We start from the raw sequence: 21,125 nt of genomic DNA, 5'->3' as shown, positions 1-21,125 counted from the left end.
CCTCCTTACCAGCAATAGCTATCATCCATAAGTAAATGAAAATCATGTGAGGTTCCAACCAGCAGACTTCTTATAGTCATCCATATACTTCTTTTAGTTTATTAGTTAACGTGATGTTGCTGATTAACTGTGGAATCTGTATCAGTATTGGTAATATGGGTAAGGATGATAAAGGAGTCTGTAAGTACGCCAAGACAAAGCTGTGTGCAAAATGCACAATTACCATGCAAATAAACAAGTTTCTAGCAGTGTAATTATTTGTAGTTTGTTTGAAAATACAGCACCCCTCTACAAATAGTTTAGTTTATAATCACAGAAGTTAAAGAAAGTTTTGTTCAAAGTAAATTAATTATCCAAGTACATACTTGCCACCATATGTAGCCCAGAGAATCATTTTCTTGCGCGCATTCACCATAGAAACATGATAGCATGAATGAAAAACAGCACACAACAAGATGGACAAACAACTCCATGTGCAAAACACAAACTGTGCAAGTACAAAAAAAATAATAAATAAACAATAAATATTGGGAACATGAGATGAAGAGTCCTTGAAAGTGAGTCCATAGCTTGAGGAAACAGTTCAGTGTTAGGGTGAGTGAAGTTATCCCTTCTGGATCAAGAGCCTGATTAGGGAATAACTGTTCCTGAACTTGGTGGTGTGAGTCCACGTAGTATATTAAAACTTTCAATCCCAGATCTTACTGTAAGGACATTGTTTATTGAATATAGAATTGTGGTGAGACATTGCCCATGCTTAATTCATAAAACCAATGGAAAGTGTGTGGATTTTTTAACATACTATAATAAACATGAAGTATGTATATACGTATAAGGTTTTAAAAAGTGTTTCAGAATTAATTCATGGCAAAATGTTGACATTTTGTTCTGGATTCTTTAGACTAATGTCTATTTTGCTCCCGTTAGATTCTAACAGCGATCTGAAGCCTGCTATCTACCAACACGTAGCTGTGTCCGGGTGCCTGGATAGCAATGAATCTTATCTTACACTGGCTATGGAGGTAGCACTGATGGGCATGGGTCAGCAAAGAGTAATGCCCGAGGGACTCTATGCACAAGACAAGGTCTGTCGCAATGAGGAACAAATAATCTTCAAACTACAGGAGCTTGAATTAGACGAAATGCTTGTACAAGTCCTACGTAAACAGTCTATTATCCTATTAGAAGGTAAAGTAATTCATCCACAGTAGTCATATATTTGTAAGAAAGGGACTTGCCACTGTTACACTTGGGAAAATATTCTAGAGAATGCAGTGAACTAGAACACCACGCCGTCAGTTCCAAAAGCGGTAACTTGAGCAGCAAGGCTGGATTCATCTGCTATGGTCTGATTTTCTTACTCTCAAAGGTCAGCGAGAAATAGTGCAAAGCCTTGCTTTCTTTGAGCTCATAAGTTAACTACCTGCTCCAGGAGTTTGAATTTCTTTGATAGCTGTTGATCTACAGCTAGGTGACCAAGTTAGCTTAACTTCCAGATTTTTTCACTGTTATTGGATTGACTTTTGACTTCCCCTGAACCACTGAGAAAACATTCTATTCCATTATATCCGTAACACAGTAATTTCATAAACCAACCACGCTAAATTATTTCAGGGTGTGCTGGTAAGTACAAAAGTGCATTTATTTCTGATATACAATTGAATTAAAGACAGGGATTTTAAAAACTTGTACCTCCAGCAAGAAAATATTCTATTCTATAGTGCTTCATCCAGTTGTCATCAGTGGAAGGCCTATAAAACTTCTGGATTAGTGATGGAAATCTAATTTATGGGATTCGTGTGATTATTTCCATCAAAGTTATCAAAGATTAGTGGAAATTCAGTCCTTCAGCTTTGTGGTTTGCAGCAATTATTTGTGAGGAAAAATAAGAAACATGAGTAGCAGGAAGCTTGAGGATATCTTCATTTCATATTTATATCAATGATTCTTGACAAGGAAGACAGCTCTTTAGTTTCAAGGAAAAGCAATACTCAATTGAAAAAAAAAGCTGCAGCAGCTGTAAGGAACAAATTGAAAAATACTGAAGTCTTCTACATAAACTTTCATACAATGTAATATATTTATGTAAAAATTCATGAGGATTTTTCTCTTTCAACCAAACTGATGACAATTCTGATCATTAACAGGAGGTCCTTTCAGTGGCCTGGGTGAGGTGATTCACCGAGAAAGCGTGCCAATGCACACGTTTGCAAAGTACCTGTTCTCAGCATTACTGTCGCACGATGCCGACCTTGCGTACAAGCTGGCTTTAAGAGCAATGAGGTTTGTAATTTCATTAAACTGTAAATTCAAGAATAGGACACATATAGCTTGCGATCTGGTTGTGTCAATTATTGTACCCTTCAATACAGGCTCAAACATGTCAGCAACTCCAGGCTGTTTGGAGGTTATCATGTTTTGTGAAAGTATTCAACAGCTGACAGTGATGGCTGGTGTCAATATGATGGGTCAGCAATCTATTCTCAACTTTGTAATTTTACCCGTTAGTATCATCAGTATGTGATGTCCTGCAGGAATGTGAGTCAGCTATTGAGTACAATGGAGAGCATAGAGACAGGTGTATGTGGTGCAAGAAAAATCCAATTTCTTTTCTTACAATAAAAGTGGCAAAATTAGAGCAATTCTAATGCACCATCTGAGAAATGGTTACATTGTGTTTAAATCAGAAGAAGTGAAAGGATCCCTGCTATTTTGTTGTTTCATCTAGGGAACACTCAGTTCCTAGGCATCTGCTGAGCTGAATCTGTAACCTCTTTATTTATCCTCATGTTCCCTGAAGCACTCTACTTGGCATGCTGCCAAAAGATGTAGCACAATGGACAAGTATCATACTGGACGTAGGAGGGAACGATGCCATCTCAGATACTTTTTGTGACAGAATAGAACCTACTTTCTAGATTTTAGTTTGCACCTAGAACCCTTGTGCATATTACGGTCTGTGCGATGAGGTAGCAATAAAAGTAAAGCCAGATACATGAGGTGTTTCTTTTTCATTTCAATGATGGCTGTAAGACATAGGAGCAGAATTAGGCCATTCATCTCTGCCATTTCATCACGGCTGATTTATTAGCTCTCTCAAGCTCAATCTTCTGCTTTCTCCTCATAGCCTTTGGCGCCCTCACTAATCAAGAACCTATCAACCTCCGCTTTAAATGACTTGGCCTCCGCAGCTTGCCTGTAGCATTAAGACTCACAGGTTCAACACCCCCTGACAAGGACAACTCCACTTGGAGAAGCAGTCAAAATATATTGCACTAAAGTCAGAGTATTCAGTAGGGTTCTTGGTTAAAGTTTGATAGGGTAGCATCTTCACAGAAAACTTTCCACTCCTACAAACTGAGTTCTACCTGGGAACTGTCCAAATTGAAGGGAAGATACTCTGTGTTTTCCTCCCCAACTCGGTCTCTGTGGAGTGGGAAAATCAGTCTGTGTTTTGTGATCATGACTGCAATAATTATTTTCTGTACATAGGAATTTGGAAAGAAAAACCATGAAGCAATGGAGATATAGCAGTTTAAAACGAACCATTCACTGAGTCTACAAATTGACTAACACCACGTGTGTGCATTTTGAGATATCTAGTAGGGCTAACTACCACTGGAGGATTCCCAGTGGGCTCAACCTATCATACTCTTTCTCTCACTCTCCTTTTTCTCCCTCTGTCCCTCTGAATATACCTCTTGCCCATCCTCTGGGTCCCCCCCCCTTGTCTTTCTTCCCGGACCTCCTGTCCCATGATCCTCTCGTATCCCCTTTTGCCAATCACCTGTCCAGCTCTTGGCTCCATCCCTCCCCCTCCTGTCTTCTCCTATCATTTTGGATCTCCCCCTCCCCCTCCAACTTTCAAATCCCTTACTCACTCTTCCTTCAGTTAGTCCTGACGAAGGGTCTCGGCCTGAAACGTCGACTGCACCTCTTCCTAGAGATGCTGCCTGGCCTGCTGCGTTCACCAGCAACTTTGATGTGTGTTGCTTGAATTTCCAGCATCTGTAGAATTCCTGTTGTTTGCTATCATACTCCTTCTTATTTTTTTCAGATTGCCTGTTCTAGAGTCCACTGCTCACGCAGGTGATGTCTCACACCCCCACCACATTGTTTCTGTCGTACCCAGTCGATACCCTCGCTGGTTTACTTTAGGGCACCTGGAGTCTCAACAATGTGAGCTGGCCTCAACAATGTTAACAGCTGCCAAAGGTTAGTCAGTGCAAACAAGAAGGAACTTTGATGTTCATGCTACTTAATCTTTTCGATGGAATGGTGATGTGAAAGCATGGTGTCTGTGATTTGCCATTCAATAAATTTCAGTTAGCCAGTGGTACACTAGGGTTGTAAGGGAGCAAGTCCTTTGGGTGTGCTGCAAAAATTAAAAGTAGCGGTTAGCACGGCGCAGTTACAGCATGGGGCATTCTGGAGTTTGGAGTTAAATTCTGATGCCGTTCTGTAAGGAGTATCTGTACATCCTCCCTGTGGAATACGTGGGTTTTCTCCAGGTCCTCAGGTTTCCTCTACAGTCCAATGATTAGGTTCGGGTTAATTGGGTCTGCCAGGGGTTGCTGGGGCAGTGTGGCTTGTAGGGCTGGAAAAGCCTACTCCACGCTGTAATGGCTAAATAAAAATAACTGCTTTTCTGAGAGAGGGGAGTCATTCTGCTGAGCTTAATCTGAGCATGCAAAATCCCATGCCAGCTTTGCAGCAAAATGTTGCTGATGTGTCTTTAAAATATTTTCCAAAAATTCTAATTGGGATATAAAATCTGCAATTTTCTAGACCACAATGCTTGTTTATTCATACTGTAAGTGTGATTTGTATTTTCAAAAAATCTTCATGTATTGTCCTGAAGAAAGATCTTGGGCCGAGAAATCAAGTATTTACTCTTTTCAGTAGATACTGCCTGGCCTACTGAGTTCCTCCAGCATTTTTGTTGCTTAGGATTTCCAGCATCTGCAGATTTTCTTCTGTTCATATATTTAAAGATGTTTTTCTTTACTTGTGCTTTATTGATATATTGTATGCTCAATATGGTCAGTATAATATTTTGTATATTATTAAAATCCTTCCTGATTTAATAAAATATGCAGAACTACAGTTCAAATGATGTCACGTTTTCTGGATTAAAGAGAATTCCCTAGATCTTGCTTTATCGGGAGTTAGTCGTGGGTAGAAATGACCTTTTATTGATTCTGCTTTATCGGACAAATGCATTGCTGCTGGTAGATGAGGGACATCTGAATGGTGCACCAAGTAGGAAAGGCTCTTGTTCATAACGCACAGGATGATTGTATCAACATCCAGTCTTCTGTACAACAGGACTGAAATATGATGGTACTAACATGTTAGATTGTTAAAATAAAATCAAATTTCAGCAGTCTGAAGGCACTCAGTGTTTATTGTCCTCAGAGTTATAGACACAAGAGATGCTGGAAATCTGGGATAAGGCAGACAAAATGCTGGAAGAACTCAGCAGTTCAGGCAGCACCCATGGAAAGGAATAAAGAGTCGATGTTTCAGACCTAGATCCTTCATTAAGACGCTGTCCTCATTACTAATTGCGTTAACGTTCCATAGTGTTCTCAGTGCACTGAGATTCACTGTAATACATGTTCACTAGTTGCCATTTTAAGTGCAGATATATTTGCCCATACATATCATTAATAACCACAGTGCATTCTAACTATTTAAAAATGAATTATTGGGGACATATATTACTGATTTTGTAAGTAGTGATTATTTAAATTCATTCTTAGCATTCACAGGATTTATTCTAGATTTTTCCCTACCCACCCTGCCTTTGACTTTGTGACTACATAGATAACCTTCAAGTATTAACAATTTTTATTCTAATACTAAGTTCTGTAAGGTAGAATGGCTTGCTGAAAATAACGGAAAAAACTTCAAAGATATGAAATAAAAATGGAAGATGCTGGAAGCTCTCAGCAGGTTAGGCAACATTAGTGGAAAGAGAAACAGGGTTATTATTTCAAGTCCAAGACCCTCTAACTGAGGAAAAGAAAAGAGGTTTAAGTATATCTCAGTTATCTCCCTTTCTCAGTTCAGATGAAGGGTCTCTGATTTGGAAGGTTAAATGTTTCTCTCTCCACAGATGCTGCCTGATCTGCTGAGTGTTTCCAGAATTCGCTTACTCTCAGATTTATCTATCTCTGTCCCCACTGGTGACGTATTACCCGGTATCCACCCCTTTCTGTCCTCGGAAAATAGGCAGGTGACCTAAGGCACTTTGTCCCATGGTGAAGTTTTTCAGATGCCAAACTGTTAGCACATACTATAGAAACCAGGCTGATTACAAAAATAAAATCAGGGGAAAGTAAAAGAGGAACAAAGGAAGAGCATAGCAACAAGAGAATACAACATATTCTATAGCCGTATGAATAGGGGAAGAACATAGCCAATATATTAAATGAGAAGTTTACTTCATTCTTCACCAAGGAATAAAATGCAGGTGGAGTCTCAGCAAAGGGAGGTTCTGGATGGGCTAAAAATTGATGCAGCACAGAGACCAAAAAGGCAAGCTGCATTTAAAGTGGATAAATGCCATGGAATTGTTCCCAGGTGGCTGAGGAAATTGCAGAGGCCACGGCCATAATCATCCTTGCACCTATAGATTCAGGCGATGTACTTGAGTGCTTGAAAGTGCAAGAGTTACACCCTTGTTCAGAAAGGCTGAACAAGGGATAAGGCCAATAATTACAGACTTCAAGTAGTTATGGACAGGCTGGTGGAATGGTTGAATAGCTGGCAGGTGTGTTAATATTAATGAAAGGGAAATGCAGGAAGAATGGGAAGAGGCAATATAAGGTAGGTGACAAAATAGTAAAAGATGTACAAGGGCCAAGAAATACTGACGCATACTCTATGCATACTACCTCATCATTAAAAGTGGTGGGTCAGGTCAATTCGTTAAAAGAAAAATTGAATCCAGAGTTTATAAACTTGAGGCGCAGGGTAAAAGAGTGCATTTGTTATTGGAATTCCCAAAAGGATTTTTTTTTTGACATGAAGTGGTTAAGGTCTGGAATACACTGTCAGGAGTAATAGTGGATGCAATTTCATTCATAGTTTTCAAAAGGAAGCTGGATAACTATGTGAAAGGAACAAATTTCCTGGGGTTGGGGGGAGGTGGGGAGGCTGTATTTATTCTAACATAAAGCCGATGCTAACTGGGCAGACTGAATGGCGTCCTTCTGTACGGCATCCATTCTTTGATTCTGTGAACTGAACAGTAGTGGCATGACGTGGCAGCCAACAGCATCTAAGTAACTTATTCCGACCATTTGCAGGAGATATGTTGAGGTTACGGACTGTCCTAGAAGCGATCCGGAAGAACATTCACTCCTCTTCCTTAATATTCAAACTGGCCCAAGATGCGTTTAAAATAGCCACACCAGCAGACAGTCCTCCTGATATTACGCTTCTCAATGTGGCGCTTGAGCTTGGGTTACAGGTAAGAACAATGTTCACCACAGCAGGTGAAGCAGTCCCATTCTGGGCCATACTTTAGCAAGAGCAATCTCAGGGAGGCAAGGAGAGTAAATACACGAGCCAAGGCAAAGCATTGCTAGAGATCTGAAACACACTATTTGGCTTAAGTCAGCCTATTGAAAGATGGAGAACTTGAAATGATCATGAATGGAGCAGGAAAATAAAGAACAGCTGCAGTTGTAGGCCGAATGACCCCCTGAGCCTGATCCACCAATCAAAACTGATATGGTCAATCTGATTTTTGACCTTAAATCCACTTTTCTGCTCAATCCCTATAATCCTTGATTATATTGTAGTCCAATTATGTATTAATTTAAGTTTTGAATATACTAAATTATTTTGCATCCACTGTTTCTGGGGTAAAGAATTCCAAAGGTTTGCAACCCTTTTGAGAAAATAAATTTTAAAACCATACATAGGAGCAGAATTGTGTCATTTAGCCCATTGAGTCTGCTCCGCCATTCAATCTTGGCTGACTTATTATCTCACTCAGCCCTATTCTCCTGCCTTCTCCCATAACCACTGGCATTTTTACTAATCAAGAACCTATCGTCCTCTGCATTAACTATTTCCAGTGACTTGGCCTCCACAGTCTGTGGCAATGAATTCCACAGATTCACCACCCTCTGGCTAAAGAAATTTCACCTCATTTCATGATCTAAATGACACCCTTGATTACTGAGCCTGTGCCCTCTGGTCCTAGAACCCCACTCCATAGGAAACGGCCCTCTCCCCATCTGCTCTATTTAGGCCTTTCAATATTCAATATGCAAATTTTGAAATGTCATCCGCACCACACGTTTAATGTTTCTGTTCCCAAGGTTTTACCTAATCTGTGAGAACCTCCTGAATTATTGGGTCATGGACAACCAACAGTTGTCAACAAGTGACTGCTAGTAATGCTTTGTTCATGAAATAAGAGCATGAGAAATCTGTTGATCAGAGCTTCTCTTTCCCCTTCCTTACCCTGCTTTGCCCCCTGATTTAGAGTGGACTTTTGTCATTTACTCCGTCATGGTGAACCTAAAAACAAAGTACTCCCTGCCAACACTTCTTCCACACACCCTTCTTCATTTGTTCAGAAGGAGCAACCGTAGTGAAAATGGAAATAGTGCTTTTTCCAGGGCCACACTGAAGTATCGCAGACACAGTGCTGTCATCTTAGACCATATGCTGAGAATGATTGTGGCTGAAAGCAGAGACATAATGAAAGATTACATTATCCAGTTTATCTTGTTTTTCACAGGTGATGAGGATGACTCTGTCGACCTTGAATTGGCGACGCAGGGAAATGGTGCGCTGGTTGGTGACCTGTGCTACAGAAGTTGGTATGTAACATAATCATTGTACTAAACTTTACAAAGTTTACAGTCAAAATTTTTATCAGTTCACAGTTCATCATTTATTTTATCTCAAGGGAAAAGAACTGTGGGATTGCAAGTTATATCTTATGCTAGTTTTTCCATTTTAATATATTTGATGGTAACTGCATTATAATTACTGAACCATGGCTGAAAGGAGATTATAGCTGGGAGCCTAATGTCCAAGGATACACTTTGTATTGGAAGAACAGGCAGGAAGGCAGAGAGGGCTGCATTGCTCTGTTGGTAAAAAACTGAAATCAAATCATTGGAAAGAGGTGACATAGGGTTGGAAGGTGTTGAATCATTGTGGATAGAGCTAACGAACTGCAAGGGTGAAATGGTCTAGATGGGAGTTGTATACAGACTCCCGAACAGTAGTCATGTGGGACTTCAATATGCAGGTATTCTGGGAAAATCAGGTTGGTGCTGGATTACAGGAGGGGGAAATTCTGGAGTGCCTACGAGATGGCTTTTTAGAGCAGCTTGTGGTTGAGCCCACTAGGGGATCAGCTATTCTGGATTGTGTGTTGGGCGATGAAGCAGAATTGATGAGAGAGCTCAAGGTAAAAGAACCCTTAGGGGCAAGTGATCATCATATGATCAAATTCACCCTGAAACTTGAGAAGAAGAAGCTAAAGTCAGATGTATCAGTATACTGTGAAGTAAAGGGAATTACAGAGGCATGAGGGAGGAGTTGGCCAGAATTGTTTGGAAAAGAACACTGGCAGGGATGGTGGCAGAACAGCAATGGCTGGAATTTCTGGAAGCTTTTCGGGAGGCACAAGATATATACATCCCAAAGAGAAAGAAGTATTCTAAGGGAAAGATGACACAACTGTAGCTAACAAGAGGAGTCAAAGCCAACATAAAAGTCAAGGAGAGGGCATATAATAGAGCAAAAATTAGTGGGAAGTTAGAGGATTGGGTAGATTTTAAAAACCAAAAGAAACATAGAAACATAGAAAACCTACAGCACAATACAGGCCCTTCGGCCCACAATGCTGTACCAGACATGTACTTACTTTAGAAATTACCTAGGGTTACCCATAGCCCTCTATGTTTCTAAGCTCCATGTACCTATCCAGGAGCCTCTTAAAAGATCCTATTGTATCCGCCTCCACCACAGTCGCCAGCAGCCCATTCCACGCATTCACCATTCTCTGCGTAAAAAACTTACCCCAGACATCCCCTCTGTACCTGTTTCCAAGCGCCTTAAAACTGTGCCCTCTCGTGTTAGCCATTTAAGCCCTGGGAAAAAGCCTCTGACTATCCACACGATCAATGCCTCTCATCATCTTATAGACCTCTATCAGGTCACCTCTCATCCTCCGTCACTCCAAGGAGAAAAGGCTGAGTTCACTCAACCTATTCTTTTAAGATATGCTCCCTAATCCAGGCAACATCCTTGTATATCTCCTCTGCACTCTTTCAATAGTTTCCACATCCTTCCTGTAGTGAGGTGACCAGAACTGAGCACAGTACTCTAAAGTGGGGTCTGATCAGGGTCCTATATAGCTGTAACATTACCTCTCGGCTCTTGAACTCCATCCCACAGTTGATGAAGGCCAATCCACTGTATGCCTTCTTAACCACAGAGTCAACCCGTGCCACAGCTTTGAGTGTCTGAGGGACACGGACCCCAAGATCCCTCTGATCCTCCACACTGCCAAGAGTCTTACCATTAATATTATATTCTGCCATCATATTTGACCTACCAAAATGAACCACCTCATACTTATCTGGGTTGTACTCCATCTGCCACTTCTCAGCCCAGTTTTGCATCCTATCGATGTCCTGCTATAACCTCTGACAGCCCTCCACACTATCCACAACACCTCCAACCTTTGTGTCATCAGCAAATTTACTAACCCATCCCTCTACTTCCTCATCTGGGTCATTTATAAAAATCACGAAGAGAAGGGGTCCCAGAACAGATCCCTGAGGCACACCACTGGTCACCCACCTCCATGCAGAATATGACCCGTCTACAACCACTCTTTGCCTTCTCTGGGGAAGCCAGTTCTGGATCCACAAAGCAATGTCCCCTTCGATCCCATGCCTCCTTACTTTCTCAATAAGCCGTGCATGGAGTACCTTATCAAATGCCTTGCTGAAATCCATATATACTAATCTACTGCTCTACCTTCATCAATGTGTTTAATCACATCCTCAAAAAATTCAGTCAGACTCGTAAAGCACAACCTGCCTTTGACAAAGCCATGCTGACTATTCCTAATCATATTATGCCTCTCCAAATGTTCATAAATCCTGCCTCTCGGGATCTTCTCCATCAACTTACCTACCACTGAAGTAAGACTCACTGGTCTATAATTTCCTGCGCTATCTCTGCTCCCTTTCTTGAATAAGGGAAAAACATCTCCAACCCTCCAATCCTCTGGAACCTCTCCCGTCCCCATTGATGATGCAAAGATCATCGCCAGAGGCTCAGCAATCTCCTCCCTCACCTCTCACAGTAGCCTGGGGTATAACTCATCCGGTCCCGGTGACTTATCCAACTTGATGTTTTCCAAAACTCCAGCACACCCACTTTCTTAATGTCTATATATGCTCAAGCTTTACAGTCCGCTGTAAATCATCCCTACAATCACCAAGGTCCTTTTCCGTAGTGAATAATGAAGCAAAGTATTCATTAAGTATCTCCTCTACCTCCTCCGGTTCCAAACACACTTTTCCACTGTCACACTTGATTGGTCCTATTCTCTCATGTCTAATCTTCTTGCTTTTCACAAACTTGTAGAATGCCTTGGGGTTTTCCTTAATCCTGCTCGCCAAGGCCTTCTCATGGCCCCTTCTGGCTCTCCTAATTTAATTCTTAAACTCCTTCCTGCTCACCTTATAATCTTCTGGATCTCTATCATTATCTAGTTTTTTGAACCTTTTGTAAGCTTTTCTTTTCTTGTTGACTGGATTTTCAATAGCCTTTGTACACCATGGTTCCTGTACTTTACAATTCTTTTCCTGTCTCATTGGAACGCACCTATGCAGAATACCACACAAATATCCCCTGAACATTTACCACATTTCTGCCGTACATTTCCATGAAAATATCTGTTCCCAATTTATGCTTCCAAGTTCCTGCCTGATAGCTTCATGTTTCCCCTTACTCCAATTAGATGCTTTCCTAACTTGTCTGTTCCTATCCCTCTCCATTGCTATGGTGAAGGAGATAGAATTGTGATCACTATCACTATCACAGGTCCCGTTGAGAGACTTGACACCTGACCAGATTCATTTCCCAATACCAGATCAAGTACAGCCTCTCCTCTTGTAGGCTTATCTACATACTGTGTCAGGAAACCTTCCTGAACACACCTAACAAACTCCACCCCATCTAAACTCCTTGCTCTAGGGAAATGCCAAACAGTTGGGGAAATTAAAATCTCCCACCAGGACAACTCTGTTATTATTGCATCTTTCCAGAATCTGTCTCCCTATCTGCTCCTCAATGTTCCTCTTACTATTGGGTGGTCTATAAAAATTACCCAGTAGAGTTATTGACCCCTTCCTGTTTCTAACTTCCACCCACAATGACTCAGAAGATAATCCCTCCATGAATTCCTCCTTTTCTGCAGCCGTGACATTATCTCTGATTAGCAGTGCCACCCCCCTCCCCCGCCTCTTTTGCCTCCCTCCCTGTCTTTCTGAAACATCTAAAGCCTGGCACTCTAAGTAGCCATTCCTGCCCCTGAGCCATCCAAGTCTCTGTAATGGCCACAACATCATAGCTCCAAGTACTGATTCACGCTCTAAGCTCATCCACTTTGTTCATGATACTCCTTGCATTAAAATAGATACATCTCAAACCATCAGTCTGATTGTATCCCTTCTCTATCACCTGCCTATCCTCCCTCTCTCACTCTCACTGTCTACAAGCTTCCTCAATTTGTGAGCCATCCGCCTCTTCAGTTCAGCTCCCACCCCCCAGCGATTCTAGTTTAAACTCTCCCCAATAGCTTTAGCAAACCTCCCTGCCAGGATGTTGGTCCTCCTCAGATTCAAGTGCAACCTGTCCTTTTTGTACAGGTCACTCCTGCCCTAAAAGATGTCCCAACGATCCAGAAATCTGAATCCCTCCCCGCTTCAATCCCTCAGCCACGTATTTATCCTCCACCTCACTCTATTCTTATACTCACTATAAGAATAATCTTGAGATTACTACCTTTGAGGTCCTGCTTCTCAACTTTGTTCTTAACTCCTTGTAGTCTGTTTTCAGGGCCTCCTCCCTTTTCCTACCTATGTCGTTGGTACCAATATGTACCACGACCTCTAGCTGTTCACCTTCCCACATCAGAATATTGTGGACGCGATCAGAAACATCCCGGACCCTGGCACCTGGGAGGCAAACTACCATCCGTGTTTCTTCCCTGCATCCACAGAATCGCCTGTCTGACCCCCTAACTATACAGTCCCCTATCACTACTGCCATCCTCTTCCTTTCCCTAAAAGTAATTAAGAAGGAAAAGATGGAATACGAAATTAAGCTAGCCAATAATATTAAAGAGCATACCAAAAGTTCCTTCAGACCCATAAAGAATAAAAGAAAGGCAAGAGCAGATATCAGACCGCTGGAAAATGATGCTGGACAGGTAGTAATGGGGGGGGGGGGGGGGAGAAAATGAAATGGCAAGTGAACACAATAAGTATTTTTGCATCAGTCTTTACTCTGGAAGACACCAGCAGTATGGTGAAAGTTCCAGGTATCGGGGGCGTGAAGTGTGTGAAGTTGCCATAACTAAAGAGAAGGTTCTTGGGAAACTGAAAGGTCTGAAGGTAGATAAGTCACCTGGACCAGATGGTGTACACCCTCGGGTTCTGAAAAACGTGACTGAAGAGATTGTGGAGGCATTAGTAATAATCTTTCAAGAATAATTGTATTCTGGAATGGTTCCAGAAGACTGGAAAATTGCAAATGTTACTCCATTCTTCAAGAAGGTGGAGAGGCAGAAGAAAGGAAATTATAGGCCAGCTAGTCTAACATCAGTGGTTGGGAAGGTGTTGGAGTTGATTATTAAGGATGAGGTCTCAGAGTACTTGGAAGCACATGATAAAATAGGCCACAGTCAGCATCGTTTTCTCAAAGGAAAATTTTGCCTGACAAATCTGTTGGAATTCTTTGAAGAAATAACAAGCAGGTTAGACAAAGAAGAATTGGTTGATGTTGTTTACTTGGATTTTCGGAAGGCTTTTGACAAGGTGCCACATAAAGACGCTTAACAAGCTATGAGACCATGGTCCTACTTTACTTTAGCATGGATAAAGCAGTGGCTGATGGGCAGGAGACAAAGAGTGGGAATAAAGGGAGCTGTTTCTGGTTGTCTGCCAGTGGCTAGTATTGTTCTACAGGTGTCTGTGTTGGGACTGATTCGTTTTATTTTATATGTCAATGATCTGGAGGATGGAATTGCTGGCTCTGTTGCAAATTTTGCAGACAATATGAAAATAGGTGGAGGGGCAGGTAGTTTTGAGAAAGTAAAGAGGCTACAGAAGGTCTTAGACAGATTAGGAGAATGGGCAAAGAAGTAGCAGATGAAATACAGTGTCGGGAAGTGTATGGTCATGCCCTTTGGTAGAAGAAATTAAAGGGTTGACTATTTTCTCAATGGAGATAAAATGCAAAAAACTGAGAATGTAAAGGGGCTTGGGAATCTTTAAGCAGGTTGAGTCTGTGGTGAGGACGGCAAATGCTATGTTAGCATTCATTTCAAGAGGATGAGAATATAAAAGCAAGGAAATAATGTAGAGACTTTATAAAGCACTGGCAAGGCCTCACTGGAAGTAATGTGAGCAGTTTTTGGCCCCCTATCTTCGAAAGGATGTGCTAAAACTGGAGAGGGTTCTAAGGAGGTTCACAAAACTATTCCAGGATTGAGTGGTTTTTCATATTAAGAGCTTTTGATGGCTCTGGGCTGATATTCACTAGGATTCAAAAGAATGAGTGGTGACCTAATTGAAACCTGTCGAATGGTGAAAAGCCTTGATAGGGTGGAGAGGATGTGTCCTATGGTGGGAAAGTCTAAGACAGGCATTCTGAACTTGGGGTTCACAGACTCCTTCGTTAATGGTGGGGGTCCATGGCATTAAAAAAAAAGGTTCTGAACCCCTGGCCTAAGATCAGAGGATACAGCCTCAGAATAGAGGAGTGTCCTTTTAGAATGGAGATGAGGAGGCATTTTTTTAGCCAGGAAGCAGCAAATCTGTGGAATTCTTTGCCACAGACAGCTGTGGAGGCCAAGTCTTTATAGATATTTAATGCCGAGGCTGATGGATTCTTTATTGGTCAAGGCATGAAGGGACACGGGAGGAAGGCAAAAGATTGAGGCTGAGCAAGGATTGGCAAGGATACAATGGTGGAGCAGACTTGATGGACAAAATAGCCTAATTCTACTCCTATATCTTAAGGTCTTATTATTTACAGCTGTCCACAATAAAAACATTCTCTGTTAGAATGATTATATTGTTAAAGTGTACCATTTCAATAAGTATACCATTTTTGTTACCTCAGATAAAAATAAATAAGCTGAAAGGCATCAGTGGGTTAAGTAGCATCAGAGGAGGCAAAGGCATGGTCAGTGTTTTAGGTTGAGACCCTGCATCATGACTGAGGTGGCCAGTATTTTAAAGTGTGTGAGAAAGGTAAGGCTTGGACTAGTGGATGATAGATGGAAACAGATTGGATTTAGAGGTGGGTGTGCGGTGAAGATTTGACAGATGAAGCAGGAAGGCTGAGAGTAAAGATAGGCGTTTGTAGATGAACGGTAGAAGCGGTTTAGGAAGGGGTAGTGGGCAGTTGAGAGGGGACATGAGTCCAGGTATGAGGTGGAATGAAGGGATCGAAAAGTGAAGGGAGAAATTGATTGAACTGGTGGGAGTGGGAAGGGAACACAAGAGGTTGATTGAAATTAGATAATGCACTGTTCATATGACTGGGTTGGAGGCTGCCCAAGCAAAATGTAAAGTAGAGTTCTAGCTTTCATTTAGCCTCGAAATGGCAGTGGCAAAGGCCAAGGACAGGTTAGAGTGGGAATGGGAAGTGCAGTTAAAATGACATGCACCCAAAGACATTGTGAGCAAACTGTGGGTGCTCTCAAAGCAGTCGCCTAGTCTTTCCTTGGTCTCACTGATGTGGAGGAGACCACACTGTGAGCACCAAATGTAATAGACCAGGTTGGAAGTGGTGCACGTGAATCTCTGCCTCATGTGCATGGGGTGTTTAGCTTCCTGGATGGAGGTGAGAGAGTTGGTGCAGGAGTGAATGCTGCTCACTTTACAGTTGAAGGGGTAAGTGTCAGGGGGCAAGGAATGGTGGGTGGAAATGGGTTGAGCATCCCAGCGAATCACAAAGAGAGTGGTCACTGTGGAAAGCAGGAAGTGTGGAGAAGGGAGAGGGGAAGGTGTGAATGGCGGTGGGACCCCATTAGAGTTGGTGAAAACAGCAAGGGATGATGTGCCAGATATAGAGGCTAACAGAGTGAAAGGGGAGATCTGTCTCAGGTCTGTCTGAGGAGGGAGGGGAGTGAGAGCAGATAGCAGGAAATGGAGGAAATGCATGTGAGGACATTTCAATGGGCAAAGAATAGAGAGTATAATCTTGGGAGCAAATACTACTGTGGAGACACAAAACTTGTGAGAAAGGGATGACATTCTTGCAGATGGGGGAAGTATAGTGAGGAAGCTGTGAGAGTCTGGATATATAGTAGATATCGGTGGTTACTTTACCTCCTGAAATGGAGAAGAAACCAGAAAAGGCAGAGAAGAGTCAGGGACAATTCAGGTGAATTTGAGGGCAGAATGGAAGTTGGTGACAAAGGTGATACAGTTAATGAGTTCCCCACAGATGCAGCTGTCATTGCAACAGGGAATGAGTTGGAGACAATTGCCAGTATAGGCTTGGAACGTGGACTGTTCTATGTAGCTGACACAAAGCCAGACTTAGCTATGACCAAGGTGAGTGAATGGTTACACCGTGATTTATAGAAACTGAGAGGAATTGAAAGAGAAGCCGTTGAAAGCAAGGTCAAGATTTGCCAGATGGTTAAGAGTTTTAGTGGAGGGGAACTAGGTGGCTTTTGCTCAAGAAGGAAATGGAGAGCCCTAAGATGGAGCTGTATAGAGACTAGAAGTGCATGGTAAAGATGAAGGAGTTGGGACCAGAAAAATGGAATTTTCAAAATTGGGCATGAAAGGTGTTTCAGATGTAGGTGCAAAGGGACTGGACAGGGGAAACAGAATAGAGTCGGTATATGAAACGGTTGAATGATCTATCAACACAGTCCTGCCTATGGATCCTAGGTTAGTGATAGAAGTGGCAATGCAGAAGGTGGGGAGACTTCCTGATGGGATGCGATCAGTAACAGTCTAGGAGACATTGGCCAGAAAGGAATGGAGAGGTATCCGAGAGCTGCCTCAACCGATGCTGCTTGACCCCACTAAGTTCTTCCATCAGTTTCTTTAATGCTCCATGTTCAGCAATCTTTTGTGTCTGCCGTTAATTCAGCCGCTTAATTTCAGATGCTCCACCAAATCAAACTACTATCTTCATCTTTATTAACCAACTTTGCCAGAATTTACTGTTTAAATAGTAATATAAAGAATGTCAAAAAAACTGCAGGGAAATAAATATTAGTAATATAATTTAGTTATTTGAAATGCACGTAATTATTTTGTCAGCAGATTAGCTGTTCCATGGGAGTGACTTACTTTAAAGTGCATAGCCCATTGTCCTATTTATTACAAAGAAAATAGTTTCATTTTTCCCTAATGCACCGTGCATGTTCCCTTCATCAGCATTCTGCTGCTTTAATTCCCCGTGCAGTACCATTTTTGGATCTGTCCAAATGCTGATATGCTTGTAGGGAAGAGAAAGCATTCTGCATTAAAATAAAAGTACAGACAGAGGAGAAAGCAGAACAACGAGGGACAATTTAAAAGCCTAATATGGGTTTAGTAAACCTTAATAAAATTAAGAAGCAATTTGTCTGTAATCAATAAAATTCTGTATAACATTCTATTCTCTTTTCAAGCATTTTTCTTAATGACCTGTCAAGGCCCAATCCTTTTATGGTCTTAAGATAAATGTACTTAGATGAAGGAAATGATGATAGTTGATGCCCATGTACTCTGGCAAAGGTATCAGAATGAATGAGGGAACAACTCACTTTTTGTACTGTCATTACTTTCCTCTCTGTTGTGTTTAGGTGTGCGAGCTTTGGTCAGCATTCTACAGAGCTGGTACACACTCTTCACTCCAACTGAAGCAACCAGTATTGTGGCAGCTACTGTCACATCGCACAACACCATTCTTCGGCTGAACTTGGACTACACACAACGGGAGGAATTGGCTAGCTGTGCCCGTACCCTTGCTCTTCAGTGTGCCATGAAAGATCCACAGAATTGTGCACTGTCTGCTTTAACACTCTGTGAGAAAGACCATATTGCCTTTGAAACGGCCTATCAAATTGTTATCGATGCAGCTTCTACGGGTATGACCTATTCCCAGTTGTTTACCATAGCTCGATATATGGAGCATCGAGGGTACCCATTACGGGCCTTCAAACTCGCCAGCCTTGCCATGACCCACCTCAATTTAGCCTACAACCAGGACACCCACCCAGCTATCAATGATGTTCTATGGGCATGTGCTTTGAGCCACTCTTTGGGTAAAAATGAACTGGCTGCCATTATCCCTTTGGTCGTTAAGAGTGTACAGTGTGCCACAGTGCTGTCAGACATTCTGCGCAGGTGTACAATGACGGCGCCTGGACTAGCGGGTATACCTGGCCGGCGGAACTCGGGTAAATTGATGTCAACTGACAAGGCTCCTCTCCGCCAGCTCTTGGATGCCACTATTGGTGCTTACATCAACACCACTCACTCTCGCCTAACGCACATCAGCCCGCGGCACTATGGGGAGTTTATTGAATTTCTTAGCAAAGCCAGAGAAACGTTTCTAATGGCACAGGATGGACATATTCAATTTGCTCAGTTCATAGATAACTTAAAACAGATTTATAAGGGAAAGAAAAAACTAATGATGCTTGTCCGAGAACGCTTTGGCTGATGCACTATTTATAAACTTTTATTGTTTCCTTTTTTTTTGTTCAACTGTGATCTTGTCTCTTAGGAGTGGTACTCAGTGTCTTGGCACAGCCAGTGGAGCCAGTCAGCTTTTATTTCAGCATTAACCAGTATAAACATTGTTCAGTAATTTCAGCAGCCACAAAATTAACTGTTCTGGCACATAAAACTCAAGGATTGTGGAAAACAAAGTTATACAAAGTCTCTTATGTTTTACAAGTGTACCCAGTAAACCAAATCCTAGCACACAAGGCAAATACCTCTAGCAAGCTCTCTATTTCTCTAATGTTTTGTCTGTGTGTGTGTGTGTGTGTGTGTGTGTGTGTGTGTGTGTGTGTGTGTGGCTCTCTCTGCCTGTGTGTCTCTCTCTGTCGCTTTCTCTCTCTCTGTCTCTATTTCTCTCTGTCTCTGTCTCTATTTCTGTCTGTCTCTGACTCTCTCTCGTTGTCTCCCATAGTCAGCTTTAATCTCCATGAGTTGCCAGGTTTAAAGCAAAGGAAAGAGTATGCATTTTTAAAAAATGATTATGTATTAGCAAAGCAACACTAAACCTCACGCACCACCAAAACAGTTTAGTGAGATGGCTTACTCACACGTGACCATACACCGTGTGTTTTTGTGTGTGTGAAGGTACTTAAAGAAGAGACCATTCTCAGGGATGCTAAACAAAAGTAGCAAAAGCATTTATGAAAACTGTAAATATTATATTATATGTGTCTATTATTGAAAGAATTGTAAAGTATATTAATTTATAATTAATATTCTATGTCATTAATGGAATACTTGAAATTCACTGTGGGCTGGAAATGTTTTAACAGGAGGGAGACTGCAGAGCACATTTCTCAGGTTACCCCCATGCATTGTGTGTTTGTATGTAAACGAGTGAAGGAGATGACATCTCTATGCAGAACTACTTATGTACTGTCCCCTGGATATGAACTGGTTCCCAAGGTTAAATTGGGAATAATTTTTTAATAAGTTTTATTTTTAGGAGCTGAAGATTAGGTGTAGATGAAAGAATTTGGACTTGGTACTTTATGAAAGTACACACAGGTATTAATTAAACTTGCCTCGTACCTCTGTTGGGACAGTATTCTGTGGTTCAAAAAATTATTTAAAAATAAGAAGTCATGGGTGACTGTGAAGTAAATGAGCTGGTAGCACTCAGCGTCATTTGTTAGAACTTGCGTGTACAACCTCTCGTTACATAAACCATATTTCGTAACAGCAACTCTATCATGTTCTAATACCACAGATAATTAAAAAGAAAAGTTATTAAAAAGTGTTTCAACTTAAAAAGCTGTTGCCTTTCCAATGTCATTCATTCAAAAAAGAAAGTGTTTTAATTTTTTCCTCCTCTGTTGTGTTCCTGCGTCCACTGTTTTTCTTTTTACAAATAGCTGCTTCCCGTGAACAGTTTTGAAAAAATGTAAATCTTGTTGGTCCGGTTACATTGCAAAAAAAAAACTTCTTTTGAATGTCTTTGTGTTAACTGTACCAGTGTCAGTTTGTCATAGTTTTAGGGGAAAAAAATGCGCTGATAGAGAACGTTGGCTAGATGTACCTACTGTTGAGATATGAGAAAAAAGTGTTTAGTAAATGTCGCCTCTCTCTGCGCTACTGAAAGCTTAATTCAGTATTTGTTGCCACAAAGTATCTAATTTCATCAACAATTCATTTTTGTGTAACCTCTTGATCTGATGCTTAAAAAGACAAAAAAATATGAAATTTAATACTATTTATGTAATGCTACTACCATTTTATATAACTGTGTCAAAAATTTCAGTGCTTTTTTAATGAATAAAGTGTGGAACACAACTACAGTTCTAACCTCCTCATTGTGTTTAACTGGGGCTTATTTAATGACAATCCCTTTTCTCCCCCAGTCCCTGCCCAAGTCCCATTGCTGTGCATATTAAAGATGTGAACAAGAGGTAGGAATCCATTGACCTAACATGAAGGTGAAATGGTCAAGCCAGTCCTCTCACTGTCGAATGCAATTTAATGACCTGTGTCACTTTGTTGACTAAAGGTGAGATTCCTCAGGAGCATTATGTGAATGTCAACAGCTCATTTAGAACTAGTATGAAGATCGGCGATGTATCCAAAACACAAATTAACCCCTCATATTTTTTCACCTTTTTTCTG

The 21,125-nt window shown here is 41.4% G+C and overlaps 1 protein-coding gene across 2 annotated transcripts in view; it reads left to right on the top strand.

The window, feature by feature from the left end:
• Positions 1 to 20,798, top strand: part of zswim5 (zinc finger, SWIM-type containing 5) — a 244,384-nt gene extending 223,586 nt beyond the window's left edge. For both annotated transcript variants that reach the window (XM_072273637.1, XM_072273636.1), the window contains 6 exons: positions 928 to 1,188; positions 2,148 to 2,283; positions 4,058 to 4,215; positions 7,317 to 7,480; positions 8,765 to 8,846; positions 18,098 to 20,798. In XM_072273637.1, coding sequence (XP_072129738.1) covers positions 928 to 1,188; positions 2,148 to 2,283; positions 4,058 to 4,215; positions 7,317 to 7,480; positions 8,765 to 8,846; positions 18,098 to 18,960 — 1,664 coding nt within the window. In that variant the 3' untranslated portion in view covers positions 18,961 to 20,798. The remainder of the gene's footprint in view (positions 1 to 927; positions 1,189 to 2,147; positions 2,284 to 4,057; positions 4,216 to 7,316; positions 7,481 to 8,764; positions 8,847 to 18,097) is intronic.
• The last annotated feature ends 327 nt before the right edge of the window (positions 20,799 to 21,125 follow it).

Source organism: Mobula birostris, chromosome 12, assembly GCF_030028105.1.
Source record: "Mobula birostris isolate sMobBir1 chromosome 12, sMobBir1.hap1, whole genome shotgun sequence".
In the NCBI taxonomy this organism is placed as follows: Eukaryota; Metazoa; Chordata; class Chondrichthyes; order Myliobatiformes; family Myliobatidae; genus Mobula; species Mobula birostris.
This window is presented reverse-complemented; position numbering and strand designations above follow the sequence as displayed.